Here is a 15,076-nt window from a genome sequence, read left to right on the forward strand (position 1 = left end):
TTTCTGAACTTAGAATTCACCTCATTTGTGAGCCGATGGGTTTTCATCAAGGGGTCAGCTAATATTTTTTTCATAGTAACCTAATAATAATCATCTTAGCTAACACATAATCTGGAGACCTAACCTAAGTGGAAGATTAAACATAAAATAGGCTTGTACTTTATCATCCTAACTCCCTACCTACCACTGATACTAAGACCAAATAAGCAAACATGTGAGTGTTGGGTGCAGTGTAATCCCAGCATCCAGGGATGCTTAGGCAGGAGGATCTCAAGTTCAAGGCCAGCCTCAGCAACTTTGGGAGGTCTTAAACAAGTTAGCAAGACCCTGTCTCAAAATGAAAAATAATAATTGTGGGGATGTGGCTCAGTGGTTAAAAGCCCTTAGGTTCAGTACACAGTACCTGCCACCCCCCCAAAAAAGTCAAGCAAGTGGCCAGCAAACGATGCTATTTGTAGGGTGCATAATGGTGTGATTGCCTGAGAGCCAGGTGGAAGGGAAAGGGAAGGGTCATATTGCTGAAAGGGCTTATTCTTAGATCAGCTCTTTGTGTGTCCTACAGCAAAAGGCTTATGAGCTGCGGGGCATCACAGGCAGAACCTGAGTGCTGCTCTCCACAGGAGCGTGGAGTGCTGGTAGAGGGGGCACCTCCCTGTAGACCAGATCCACAGAGCAGTGCCAAGTTACAGCACGCACAGTTCTGTCTCTGGTGTAATAAGGGCCGTCAGCCTCCTAAGGCCTGACATCTGTAAGAGCATTCACTATAGAGCATTGTATTAGTCAGGGTTCTCTAGAGGAAAAGAATCAACACGAAGTGTAATTATTAAAAAAAAAAAAAGGGACTTATTAGGTTGGCTCATGCAACCAGAAGCTGGATGGTCCACAATGGCCATCTGCAGTCTGGAGAGCCAGAAGAACCAGTAGCCACACAGTCCTAGAGGCTGGAGCCCCAGAACAAGAGGGATCAACAGTGCTACGGTGGTCTGAGGCTGAAGGCTTCTGGGGAATCACTGGCAGAGTCCACTTTGAAAGAGTGAAGAAGCAAGAGTCCGATATCCTCAGAGGATCACAGCAGCAGTCAAGAGCCCCTTCAAGAAGAATCAAGCTTGCATCTTGCATCTGCTTCCTTGTTCTTCCAACTTTTATTCCATCCAAGCCATCATCCTACTGATTGGTGCTGCCCATGCTTAGGGAGAGTCTCCACTTTAGTTGGCTATCCCACATGCCAGTCATTCCAAGACACACCTCATTGACACACCCAAATTACTTTTTTTTTAGTTGTAGATGGGCACATATCTTTATGTGTTTATTTTTATGTGGTGTGGAGGATCAAACCCAGGGCCTCACACGTGTGAGGCAGGTGCTGTACCATTGAGCTACAGCCCCAACCCCTCCCATAATACTCTTAATCCTTGGCATCCCTTAATCCAACTAAGTTGACAATTCAAATCGACAATTATAAGCATCTTATTTTACTTTTGCTCATCTATTTATTTTTACATTTCCAATCTTTAAAAAAAAAAATTACAGTCATTTCCCCAAACCACTGAAAAGAATATTTACATTAAGGAAAAAGTCCAGGGCTGGGCTTGTAGCTCAATGGCAGAGCACTTACCTAGCACATGCGAGGCACTAGGTTCAATCCTATATATAAAAAAACAAATAAAAAATAAAAGTTAAATTCTTTTTTTTTTTTGAGAGAGAGAGAGAGAGAATTTTAATATCTATTTTTTAGTTTTCGGGGGACACAACATCTTTGTTTTTGTATGTGGTGCTGAGGATCGAACCCGGGCCACACACATGCCAGACAAGCGCGCTACTGCTTGAGCCACATCCCCAACCCAGGTTAAATTCTTAAAAGAGAAAAGAAAATCAAAAAGTCCATTTCCTTCTGTTAAGAAAAAAAGTTTTATAGTTATGTTTTTGTTTTAAATACTTTCCCTAGGTACATACTATCCATTTAAAATAAATCAGTAAAGATGGTAAAATGCTGTCACATATCCTTGCCCAAAAATTAAATACTTGAAAGGAGATGTCTTTATTTTATTTCTGGAATAAAACATTTTTTGTGTTCTGTCACTGGAGTGTAGAACTTACTGAACAGTAGTTCAAGTCCAAGGCTGCCCCTTTCCCACGCTGGGCAGGGTGCTGGAGGAGGAAGGCCTTAGTGGTACTTTGGGTAACTATGTCAGTTTATGCACAGCGAGGTAGGAGAGAAGAACTCTTCCTTCCTGGGGGATCCGGGAGGGTTTATGGTTTGGAAAGATGGTCTCATTTCAGTTGCCCCTCATTTTCAGGCAGACACTTATGAAATGAAATGATTACACTCCCCTGAAAGCTCGCTTTACATAATTCAGGATTGTCCTGGACCTCTCTCATCACAGAGGAAGAAAAGCCCTATGAATTATTTACAGAGCACTAAATTATTTCCTTTTATGAGCTCCAACTTTGTTTTTGTCTCTGTAAACTGAGATTTTGTTTATCCATGAATAGTTTTCCCTGGGGCATGAAAAATATGACTCGTAAATTATGAATGAGGTTTTTTGTTTGAGTTCGTGTTAACTAAAACATGCAAAATAAACTATGTTTTCCATTAGATCCCTTTCAGCTCCCCACAAAAACTGAACCAACAAAAGAAAGAGCAATTCAACCAGCAGCCGCCAGGAAGCCCACTGTAATTCGAATTCCAGCCAAACCAGGAAAATGTAAGCACTTCTCCGCCTTCATATTTATTTGCATTTCCAAGAGCCTGGGAGAATATATATGCTAATTTATCCATGTCTGCTTTTGAAATTATTGGTAACTTGCTATTTATTATTCATAGTCATGGACATTCAAAAGCAAGGTGTTTTCTCTCAATTCTTTGCAGAATTAGCACAGTAAATTTGAATTTAATTTTTACCGTAAGGTTGTGTTTACACAGAGAGAATGCATGGAGAATGTAAGTCTCAGAACAATTGTAGTATCCCATGTTGGTGCCTCTGGTAAAGGTTGAGGGGAAAGTAATTGAAACTAATAGCAAATGAAGTTGTATGATTTCATCAGGGGTGTATTTTTCCAATCAGCATCATTTAAATATGGCTATGTGTGAATTGTGTGAAAAGCTGTATACAAAAGCTTTAAAAGCATATAACAATGGATGAAAATTCCTTCTTTCTTCTTATGATGGCTCTATTGCAAGGAATAGTACTTTTAAATTACTCCATGCATTTTTAGTTGATTTTTTCATTTAATTTTTAAGTAGTGCAATAGATGAAATTCTGTATGAGCTTTAACAAGTACTTCAAAAAGAAATATGAGGAGGGGAGGGGAGGGGGCATGGGGGCAGGAAAGATGGTGGGATGAGATGAACATCATTACCTTAGGTACATGGATGACTGCACATGTGTTACGACTACATTGTGTATAACCAGATGAATGAAAAGTTGTGCTCCATTTGTGTACAATGAATTTAAATGCATTCTTCTGTCATGTATAACTAATTAGAACAAATTTTTAAAAAGAGGGCTGGGGATGTAGCTCAAGCGGTAGCGCATTCGCCTGGCATGCGCGTGGCACTGGGTTTGATCCTCAGCACCACATAAAAATAAAATAAAGATGATGTGTCTTCCAAAAACTAAAAATAAATATTTTAAAAAAATTTTTAAAGAAAAAGAAAGAAAAGAAAAAGTGGCCCACGCCTGTAATCCCTGCAGCTCAGGAAGCTGAGGCAGGCAGATCCCAGTCCAAAGCCAGGCTCAGCAACTTAGTGAGACCCTGTCTCTAAGTAAAATATAAAAAAAGGCTGTGGATGTGGTTCAGTGGTTAAGCGTCCCTGGGTTCAATAGTCAGTACCTTAAAAAAAAAAAAAAAGTGACATTTAGGGCTGGGGATGTAGCTCAGTAGTAGTGTGCTTGCCTACTAGGCACAAGCCCCTGGGTTTGATCCCCAGCACTGCAAAAATAAAAAATAAAAATAAAAATAAAGAGAGAGCGAAATTTGACATTTATTGTAATGGAAAAGCCAAAAGGCCAAAACTGTTCATTTTAGGCCCCAGAGATTTTTTAAGTATGGGTAGAATTGCGTGTGTGTGTGTATGTGTGTATGTGCGCCCAGGTCTTCAACCTGTTCCAGCCCAGTACTGTCTTGCTGCCATGCCCTTTATTTTAGGGGTTGGTTTTTTCTATGAAGCACTACCAAGAAGAATTATTGGTTTTGTCTCTTGATGGTTTTGCCATTAACTGATGGCTCTCAGTCCAGTAGCTAGAAGATTGAACTGAGTTGCTGTGAACAATGAGGAGGAGAAAAAGTCAAGGATCTCAAATTCTGGTGGTTTCTCACTTCTTATATTGTAGTGTGAGTTAAAGAACAGGTGGTATATTTCTTTTGACAGTGTCATAGAGCTCAGAAATCAGTAAATGATAGCTCATCAGGCTGTTTGCTGTTACCTTATTAAATGCACTCTGGATTTTAACAGGCACAGTGAAATATAATGATAGTAAATATTTCCAGAAGCCCACGTGGGTCTTAAGCAATACAACTTTTATCCATAAATTTATTCTCCTGTTGTGTTGTGTCCTTTAAGATGCCAGGTTTGACATTTTGATAGGAAGACTCACAGGACATAACATAGTCATATTCGTGGCTATGATTTATTACAGCAAAAGTGTATGAGGCAGAATCAGGGCCCGGGGATGTAGCTCAGTGGTGAGCTCTTGCCCAGATTGTGCAAAGCCCTGGGTTCTGTCCCTGGTACAGGGGAGGAGAAGGGGAAAGTATGAGGCAAAATCAGCAAAGGGAAAGGTAAATGGTGTGAGACCTGGAGGAACCCTGGCACAAACATCCGAGTCTTTTGTTAGTGACGTCACACAGGATAAGTTAACCCTCCCGACAAGGAGTTGTGACAACACATGTGAAGTGTTGTGAATCAGAGATGTTCATCAGAGGGTCATGAGTGGAGGCTGGTTCCATAGGCACCCCTAGAAATCTTGACATGTACTGAAATTTCAGATTCCCAGAAGGAAAGCAGGTGTTCCACATGAAACATATTCTTGTATTTTCTCAGTTCTGGGAATCATGGGAACTGTCCCAAAGTTCAAGTTCCCAGACACCAATTAAGGGCTATAGTGACCTTTTCTGTACACCTCTCAACTGGCTATACCAGGGCAGAAACTTTAATCTCCCCATGGAACTCCAGGAACTGTGAGAAAGTTGAACGCCGTGTGCTAAATGTGAGGAGCTGACATGCCAAGATGGTGGGTATTTTTTTGTAGGAGGTACCAAGGATTAAACTCAGTCAGAGGCACTTGACCACTGAGCCACATTCTCCAGTCCTATTTTGTGTTTTATTCAAACACAGGGTCTCACTGAGTTGCTGAGCACTTCGCTTTAGCTGAGGCTGGCTTTGAACTCACTCACGATCCTCCTGCCTCAGCCTCCCAAGCCACCGGGATTATAGACACACGCCACTGCGCCCTGCTCCAAGATGGTTTCTAAGGAGTTGCTTCTGGCAGGTGTGGTGGTAATCCTAGCTGCCGAGGAGGCTAAGGCAAGTTTGAGGCCATCCTTGGCAACTTAGCAAGGCCCTGTCTTAAAATTTAAAAAAAAAAAAAAAAAACTGCAGATGTAGCTTGGTGATAGATCACCCTGGGTTCAATCTTTAGTACTGAAAAATGAACAAATGAACGATACATACATCTAACAGAAACCAGGCAATGTGTATATGCTGCAGAGAAAAAAGAACAAGACTTTGGGTATCTGAAGAATTTAGAGTGGACCGGGGAAGAAAGGAACACTGTGATTCAGAAGTCCTTGATATTCTCTGAACCCATCAGCTCTTCTCCTTGGGACCTGTTATTCTAACCAGGACATTCTTTTCCCAGATATCTGCATGGCTCCCTCCCTCCCCATTCTTTCAGATCTCCGCTCAGCGGCCACTCTTTTCTTAGTGATACCTTTGGCTGGCTGCATGCAATGTCAAAGCAGAATTCTCCTTTCACAGCCCAGGTACACCCTGGGGTGGCCCTTCTTGCCTAGAAACTCCCTCTTTACTGCTTGCCTATTTCGACTTTGTACTTTTAAATATTTCTAACAACAGTGTCATATGCTAAATGTGATTCATTGTCCTTTTGAATAGGGAAAGTACAGCAAGGGGAATGTCTTCAAAATGGTGACTGCCTTCAGGGCTGGGGACCGCCTAGTGGCAGAATGCTGCCTAGCCTATGCAGTGTCCTCCAGCCTGGGGGGGAAATAGCTGGTGACTAAGTTGGATGTGTCTGGTGGGTCTTAATTCCCAGGGCGGCTCTGCCTCTCACCGAGAACACTTGCCTGTCTCTAAATCATTGTTTTCCTAGCAGCTGGCCTGGGTATTTTCTTCCCTTGGAGAATGTTTTCCTGTCTGTGGATGAAACAGGAACCTGACAAATCATCCTCTTGTTATAGGTTTTTCGTGTGAAATGGCAGTAGAAAGTGTTCATTTGAAAAAAAAATAGGAAATTCCCATATCCTTTCAGGGTCCAAACCCAATACTGTAAAAAGTGGCCTTGGCCTCCTTTGGTGTGTTACGGTCATCCCCTCCTCAGGCAGTTTTGCACGCAGATTTTAGTTAGCTGTCACTCATTATATCTGGTTGTCTTTGCTTTCTTTTAAAATAAGTTGGGAGCACACTGTTACTGAGATAAGGATGTGGTTTGGAATGTAAAGGTATTGTTTTTAATTGAGGCTAACTATGCTCATTAATCTAGAGCTAAAAAATTAGAAAACATTTATTTACTTGTGGATGGGAGTGGGTTAGGTACACCTCCTGTTAAAGATCATGTCTTATTAGAACGAGTCAGGCTTTAAGGTTCAAGAGCCAAAACCAAAACAAAACACTGACATTAAGACCTTGGATAGCTCATGTATTTTCTTTCTTCATCAGTAAATTAGATAGTCTATTCATCTAGCACCACACTGTCTACTAGATCTTTCTGCAGAGATGGAAATGTTCTGTATCTGTATGGTAGCCCTTCACCACCGGTGACTGTTGAGTCCTTGAACAGAGTGGGCCAGGGACAGGGTTGCTGCCTGTGGAGGCTGAGGCAGGAGGATTGCAAGTTTGAAGCCAACCTGGGAAACTTAGCAAGACCCTATCTGAAAACAGAAATAGGGCTGGGGATGTAGCTCAGTGATACAGTGCTTGCCTAGCATGTACACACCCTAAGTTTCAAGCCCAGGACCATAAAAAAGGGAAGGGAGGGAGGGAGGGAAGCCACCATCTTTTTTGACTAATGCAACTGAAGAATGAAATTTTCATTTTATTTCATTTACATTAAATTCCTACATGTGGCAACTAGCTAGTAGACTAGATAAATCTAGCACATAGAAGTTGGCTGAAGAAATATATTCAAATAAAGTTGCCTTGAGTTAATGCCAGGAACATAGACGTTTCTCCACAAATGCTAGCTGCTATTGTAATTATTTAGTATTATTTTCACTCTCTCTAAAATATATAATAAAAGTAACTGGTGTTGACCAACACATCGATTTCTGTCCGTCCTGTGTGTGGCTCTTTTGTGTTAGCCATTTTTCTAAGGAATCAAGCTGCAATCATTTCATTCTTTGGAATGCCAGACTAGGCATTACTGATGAATTTACTGTTTTTTCCAGGTTTACATGAGGATCCGCAAAGCCCACCTCCACTCCCAGCTGAAAAACCTATTGGAAACACGTACAGCACAGTACCTGGAAAACCCAGTAATGCTGACAGATCTAGAAACTTGGTGAGTGGCTGTCGATTGTGTTGTGTAGAGTATGTTGAAGACAGAGCTGTGCACCAAAGTTAAATATTCAGCTAGTGTCTAGATGGTTTTACTACTGGTCATATTGAAAAAAATACTTTTATTAGAAACCAGTTGCCAAATCCCATGCGATGTTCAATATTTTAGAAGTCCCTACAGAGGGATTAGGCTAATTCGTTATACTTCACTATAAAATAACCTATATTGTACCAATGTAATGACATTGCCTTTTAAATGATGCTAATAATGAGGAAGTTATTTAAAATCTGGGAAAACCTTTAATATTTGTGGAAGTGGATTTAGCCAGATTGTCAGCTTTTATTTAAAATACCCAACTGGTGGCATAATTTTAAGATAATTACCCAAAGACTTTTTTAATGTGAAATTAAAGAGAAAAATGTTTTTTAAATTAGTGCTTTACTGTACATATGTTAAGATGATGTATATATATTTTTATTATAACCTCAATGATTCCTCATATTTTTACAAATTTTTATGCGATAGATGATCTTTAAGACTTGTTTCAAAAGAAATCAATTCTTAAACTCTTTGAACCACATTTTCAGTTCAAATTTTATAATAGGTTTACACTATGCCTATCATGCAGGCAAACCCATCTGATCATCTAGAAAGAGACATTTCTTTGAAGGAGAGATTAAATTAGTCAATACCAAGTTAAAGGAGATTTTCTGTAGAATGAATTAAAATTCAGTGGTCATTTGTACCTTCAGAATGTTGGTAATCATTTTTTATTAAAACTGGGCCAAGGGCTTGGGATGTGGCTCAAGTGGTAGCATGCTCGCCTGGCATGCGTGAGGCACTGGATTCGATCCTCAGCATCACATAATAATAAAATAAAGATTGAAAAAACCAGGCCAAGCCAGGAGTGATGGTGCACGCCTATAATCCCAGTGGCTTAGGAGGCTGAGATAGGTGGATAGCAAGTTCAATGGCAGCCTCAGCAACTTAGCAAGGCCCTAAGCAATTTGGCAAGACCCTTGTCAAAATTAAAAAATAAAAAGGGCTAGGCATTGAATTGGTGTGAATATTACTGTGTATACAACCAGAGATATGAAAAATTGTGCTTTATTAGTGTAATAAGAATTGTAATGCATTCTACTGTCTTATATAAATAAAAATATACAAAAAATACATAATGCAAATATACAATGTATAAAATATATTTTAAAAATTATAGAAAAATAAGAATAAATAAATCTTAAAAAAAAAAAAAAGGCTAGGGATATATCTCAGTGGTTAAGTACCCCTGGGTTAAATCCCTGGTACAAAAAAAAAAAATTGGGCCAAGGAAACCCCAAAGAGGATAGTAGGGCCCCTACCATACTGTTGTTGAATGAGAAAGTCTCCCACTTCCATGGAGGGACAGCTGCTTAAGAGGGTTATGGGTTTCTACTCTCAAAGTGTTAAAAAGGGAGCGAGAGGGTGATGAGTAGTGTATATATCATTCAGGAAGTGATGTCATGGGTTTTGTGAGTGACAAAGCTCTATTGAAATAATTATTATATTGGGGGTTAAGCAGTCGCCAAGCAACTCCCATGTTTTAGAAAAACAAGAAAAGGAAGTTGGAATAAACGAAACCATCTGGGGAGACACTAGAGGCATAGTTGTGTTTGTTCCTCACAATCATAACATGAGGAAAGTCCCGTCCTCCACTGTTTATAGGGTCGGAGCAGGTCTGTATTTTCCTAAATACATAGTTTTTAAACTGAGTATGAAAGAAAAACAGAACAGACACAAGTTCAATTGTAACCCCTGTCCAGCGCAGGCTGTGGAACCAGGGTCACTTGGGTGAATCTGGGCAAACAGATTACCCAGACACAGAAAGTACCTTTTTCTTGGGTGGTTTCAGGACAGCTTCTCCGCCTCAGATGTAAGGTCCCCCGAGGGGACAAGAGAAGAACACCGGAGGCAGGTGGGGTGGGGGGAGCACAATCTGAAGCCCTATTTATTGAGGGGAGCTGTTGATAGAACACTCCATCCAAAAAATTGTTCTATTACAACAAACAGGGGGGTGTAACTCAGCCCCATTGGGGACACCCAATCCCTGAACTGTACCTGCTGCAAGCAGAGGTGAGTCCACATGAATGCCAGCTCCTTACTCCAGACTTAAAGACGTGTGCTTGGCTCCTGTTCAGGGCGGCCTCCGACATTCAGTGATTTGCCTGAAGTCACGTGTACAGACTTCTAGAGACAGAGTCACATAGATGCTTAAGAAATTCCTTTTGTTTGAGAATTATGAATACTGAATGAATTTTAGACCAGAGGCCCTAAAGATTAAAATGTGGATATGAGGGTCTCTAGAAAGAATATTTCATCAGTGTAGCAACCCAGGAAAAGAGGCGTGGTCTTTGCCAACTGCGTTTTTTAATGGCATACAACAAAAACCCTCTGCTGTTTCTCCTGCCATGAATACTGGGGAACTTTCCATCTCGGGTAAGATGGCTGCAGTTGCCAGTCCTCGCCTTCTTCACTTAAATGGTGAAGGACTCCATTTAAGTGAGGAGCGGCAGGGCCACTGGAGCCCTTCTGCCAGTAAAAGCAGATACCTCTGTGTGCCCTGCTGCCCCTGGGCACGCAGGCTCTCAAAGCATCCCCAGGGAAGCTACCCACAGGTACAGGAGGAGAGTCAGCTGAGAGTGCAGAGTATGTATGTGTCAGTCATGTAGCTCAGAAGGGTCTGTGGGAGGAAACAGGCTGATTTTGAATTCAGAACATAAGCAGCCTAAGTTCTTAGAAGAAATACATCTATAGAGGCTGCTTAGTAATTCCCGCACACAAGAGTGTGGTCTCAGGAGAAATCTTTGTCTTTTTAAAATACCACAAAAATACTGGGGAATTATTTTGAAGTTAAAGTGTGATTCTAATGCCGATGAACAAAAAGATTTCTACAGACACAATACAAGCAGAAAAAACAAATTTGCCAGGAACTGAAATGCTTATCCAGACACATCAACTGCCGAAGTCCAGGGATGTCAGACTAGAGAAAAATTTCCACAGAGCAAGTACAGAGAGGCTTTGAAGTATGCGTGGAATGCTGAAGAGAAGGAAGTCCCTAATCGATAATCTTCCAAAGACTGTCAGCAGAACCTGGGCACAAGCCCATGCTTGAGCAAACACGAAGACAGTGGCTCTGGGGGGAACTGTCCCTGTGTTCTTGGCATTTGGAGTATATCAGACGTAGCAGTGCCTTTCAAGATGTGCCTGATGTCCCTGAGGAGTTTGGATGTGCTGCCTTTTTTTATTCCGATTTAAAATTTGCTCACTGTAGAAAATTGAGAAATTAAAAAGTACTTAAGATTTCCCACAAAATTATCACCGTGGGTCTGGGAGTCAGTGGTAGAACATTTGCGTGCTCAAGGACTTGGGTTCAATCCCTAGAATCACAAAAGAGCAAAAGAAAACAAAACAAAACCACCACCCAGGGGAAACTGCAGGTAATATTTGACACCGATTTAGGACCATATGCTGTGTATTTATTACAATACATCATCCTTACCTTTCCCTGTCAAGTTCATACATTGATATTCTTTTGAGATTTCTCCTTAATTGTTAAGGTATACAACTATAATGTTAGGGAGAATTCTCCCTATCTGTTTGAGTTTTTTTGCTTTGATTTATGTGTATATATATATATATATATATATATATATATATATATATATATATATAGTTAGTTAGATATATATAGTTAGATATAGATATAAATATATATTTAGTTAGATTTATTTATTTTATTTTTATGTGGTGATGAGGATCGAACCCAGTGCCTCATAATTGCTACGCAAGCGCTCTGCCACTGAGCTACAATGCCAGCCCCTGTTTGACTTAATTTTAAAGATGACCAAAGAAGTAAATGCCTTTTCAAGTATCATAGCGTTATCTGCCAGGAAGAAATATAGACAACAGTGTATTTATAAGGCATGGATTATATTCTGGAATATTTCAGGGTTTATGAACTGGTGACTCGCCTCTCTACATTAACTGAACTCATTAGTGAAACCAAGTTTTAAGGGCAAGCTTAATTTGTCTTTAAAAATGGGATTTTAAAACATTGAAATATGTTTAAATGATCACCATTATTGGAACTTAATCATGTGATTTTTTTAAAAAAGAATTTCTTTTTTAGTTGTAGATGAACACAATACCTTTATTTTGCTTATTATTATTTTTTTTAATGTGGTGCTGAGGATCGAACCCAATGCCTCACGCATGCTAGGCAAGCACTCTACCACTGAGCCACAACCCCAATCCCTAATCATGTGATTTTTAAGGGAAAGTTATATTCCATGTGAATTTAAAATCATGAAAGTGAGTTTTAACTTATTTATAGGATATGAAGGAAGAAAACAGTCTGAATTAGCCCAGAGATTCCCAAGCTATAATTAAACCCCTTTACAAAAAAAAGAAAGTATAATTTTAAAGGACTAACAAATTTTCCCTATGATGTCTTAGAATATTTCTTGTGTATTGTGTTGGGGTCTTAGAAAGTGGGAGAGGAAAAGTAGGTTTTAGTTGGAAATTTTCCAGTTCTGATTTTAAAAAGGAGACAATTAATTAGAAGAATTTAGTGAGGGGTTTTTTTGTTTGTTTTGTTTTGTTTTTTGTGTTTGGCTTTGAGATCTTTTAGCTTGTCACTCAACAGGAGATCTGAAGATATTTCTGTGAGTTGTGCTCATTCCCCAATGCTTGGGCTATGCCCTGTTCAGAAGACCTGTTTAAGCAGCAGCTAGAGTCCCTTCCCCTGGGAAAGTCTTCCTGTTAATCTCTATGTGCTTCCAGTTTCTCTCATCTACGGTTAGGTTACATCCATCTTTAATTTTTCACATTGTTCCCCTTTACTCTTCCCTATAAAACTCTTAGCCCATCCATCTACGGTGGCCTGGTGGTATGAGTGCCCTTTGGGCCATCCCTCGGGCTGCTTTTAATTCTCGCCTCTTCAGTTTTGCAAAATGTCGAAACCATCCAGTGATGAGATAGGATCTGCCTATAAAACAACTAATAACCACTTCAATTAGTAGGTGTTCAGACTCAGGAGCAGTGTTTCCTCTGTGTAATTGGGATTAACAAGGGTCATGTGTTTGTTTACTTCCTATGGTGCCTGCTTACTTTGTTACTGTGTGACCCACCATGATGTAAATGTCATCCCCTAATATCTCATGAATCACCCGGTGCGTGGCCCTGCAGTGCTGTTGTCTGGTTCTGGTCCACAACAGGAGATGCCTTGGTTTCCTCTGCTGGGTGTTTTCACTTGTATTAGGACATGAATAGTGTGGAGTAAATAGTGAGTTAATATTTAAGATCAAAAATTCTTTTCTGCTATTTTCAATAACTGAGCTACATTTACACTTTCAGACCCAGCTAAATTCTCTAAAGTTCCTCTTGACAAGTTCTTTTTTAGGTTAATGTTGGCTAAAAATTCTCCTCTGATCCTTGTAGGAATCCAACCAAGCTGGTGAGACCGGAGGTTTTGTGCGAGGACCCCCAAGGTTGCCACCAAGGTAAGGAAGTGTGGGAAAAGTTAGAGAAAAATGAATGAGCCGGGCACTGTGGTGTGCACCTGTAATCCCAGCAGCTCAGGAGGCTGAGGCAGGAGGATTGCAAGTTCAAAGTCAGCCTCAGCAACTTAGTGAGATCCTGTCTCAAGATAAAACATTTTTTAAAAAGGGGAACTGGAGATGTGGTTGGTACCAAAAACTAAATTAAAATAAAATGAATGACTCAGAGACCTGACGATCTTTTTGTATCATCCAGACCAAGTATTGTTGGTCTCAGATCTTTGTTTAGAGATAAAATAAACCCACAAATTCACCCCAGCTACCAGCCTACAGTCTGCTTCTGACAGCAGGTTAGAGGAATCTCTGCTCCTTTTTCTTTTAACATAGTCCAAAATTTTGCAGAGCACAAATGTGGATTTCTTTTACTTTTCCTCAAACAAATGAACAAGGCTCCTTTCCAAACCTACAACAACCCCACTTCTGGAACACACACACACACACACACACACACACACACACACACACACCCACCCACCCACCCACCCTCCCAGTTAAGAGAGACAGGCCTGGTTCGGGGCATCTGTAAAGGGACACAGGCTTTGTGAATTCAGAGGTGACCTGCTTTCTGAGCTCCAGAACTGTCTGAACAAAAGGCTATAATGCTACCAGAAGACACTGCCATGTTGAAATTTATTTCTATCATAGTTTTTAAGAAAAAGCTTTCAACCTAAGAGTTGTCCTCTCCCATTTTCAAAATGAATTTTCTTTATGTTAATCTAAGTTAGTCTCAATAGTAACTCCTACCAGATGAACATCAGGGGGTTTTGATGTTCCTTTTCTAATCACATGCAAGCCCCCAGCACACATACCTGATATCTTATTATAAGCTTTTCATCTCAGACTTAGGTGGAAAAGTGCTTAGCTTCCTGAAATAGTCATGGTGTGTTTAAGAGCAGTCAGGGCCTCAGAGAGCTCGTGATAGTAAATGCTTGTTTGTCTTGAACTAATGAATCTCTGGTGCAAGATAACAGGAACCTGGAACATCATGGCATTTCCTCTAATAATATAATGTTTAATGCAGCAGTCATTTGCTCAAAAATAGCATACCCTGCAGGTTTCAGTAAATTGCACTCCACTTGCAGAAAGCTGTGAGGTGTCTTGTGTGTGTGTGTGTGTGTGTGTGTGTGTGTGTGTATACACCTATAGGAAAGGACAGAATGGAACCTAATACTGATCAAGACACTGACTCCTGACTTCCCATTGACTTTCAGACCCGTTAATGGAAAACCTACTCCAGCTAGACGGCCTCCTCCCAAAGGAGCCCCCGAGAGGCCACCTCCCCCAAAACTTCCTGCAACCCGAACATCAAATAAAAAACTGCCTTTTAGTCGGTCCTCTTCTGACATGGATCTTCAGAAAAAACAAAGTCACTTGGCATCTGGGCTCTCAAAAGCCAAGAGTCATATCTTTAAAAGTCAAGATCCGGTGCTACCCCCTCGTCCCAAACCAGGACATCCTCTGTACAGAAAATACATGGTAAGTTGGGCTTTTAAAAATGTTTGCGGTCAAGAGGTTTGTTCTACAATATATTTTAAAATCCATTATTCCCTAGAAAAAGATGGTGAAACAAATAGGAAATTGTTCCTTGACCCTAAGAGTGCTTTAGATAAGTTGATCAGAACACCACCTAGGCTTTGAAAGCAGGGTTTCATTAGTAGGAGAAACACAGGGGAAGAGGAAGCAGGCCACACGGGGGTTGTAAGGTGTTGACCAAGTGAAACTCAAAAACCTGACCCTGTAGGT

The 15,076-nt window shown here is 40.5% G+C and overlaps 1 protein-coding gene across 4 annotated transcripts in view; it reads left to right on the plus strand.

The window, feature by feature from the left end:
- Sh3d19 (SH3 domain containing 19) overlaps positions 1-15,076 on the plus strand; it is a 177,497-nt gene that overhangs the window by 138,122 nt on the left and 24,299 nt on the right. For all 4 annotated transcript variants that reach the window (XM_071614618.1, XM_071614617.1, XM_071614619.1 and 1 more), the window contains exons 8-11: positions 2,598-2,705; positions 7,627-7,739; positions 13,215-13,276; positions 14,545-14,809. In XM_071614618.1, the coding sequence (XP_071470719.1) occupies positions 2,598-2,705; positions 7,627-7,739; positions 13,215-13,276; positions 14,545-14,809 (548 nt within the window). The remainder of the gene's footprint in view (positions 1-2,597; positions 2,706-7,626; positions 7,740-13,214; positions 13,277-14,544; positions 14,810-15,076) is intronic.

This window comes from Marmota flaviventris, chromosome 7, assembly GCF_047511675.1.
Source record: "Marmota flaviventris isolate mMarFla1 chromosome 7, mMarFla1.hap1, whole genome shotgun sequence".
In the NCBI taxonomy this organism is placed as follows: Eukaryota; Metazoa; Chordata; class Mammalia; order Rodentia; family Sciuridae; genus Marmota; species Marmota flaviventris.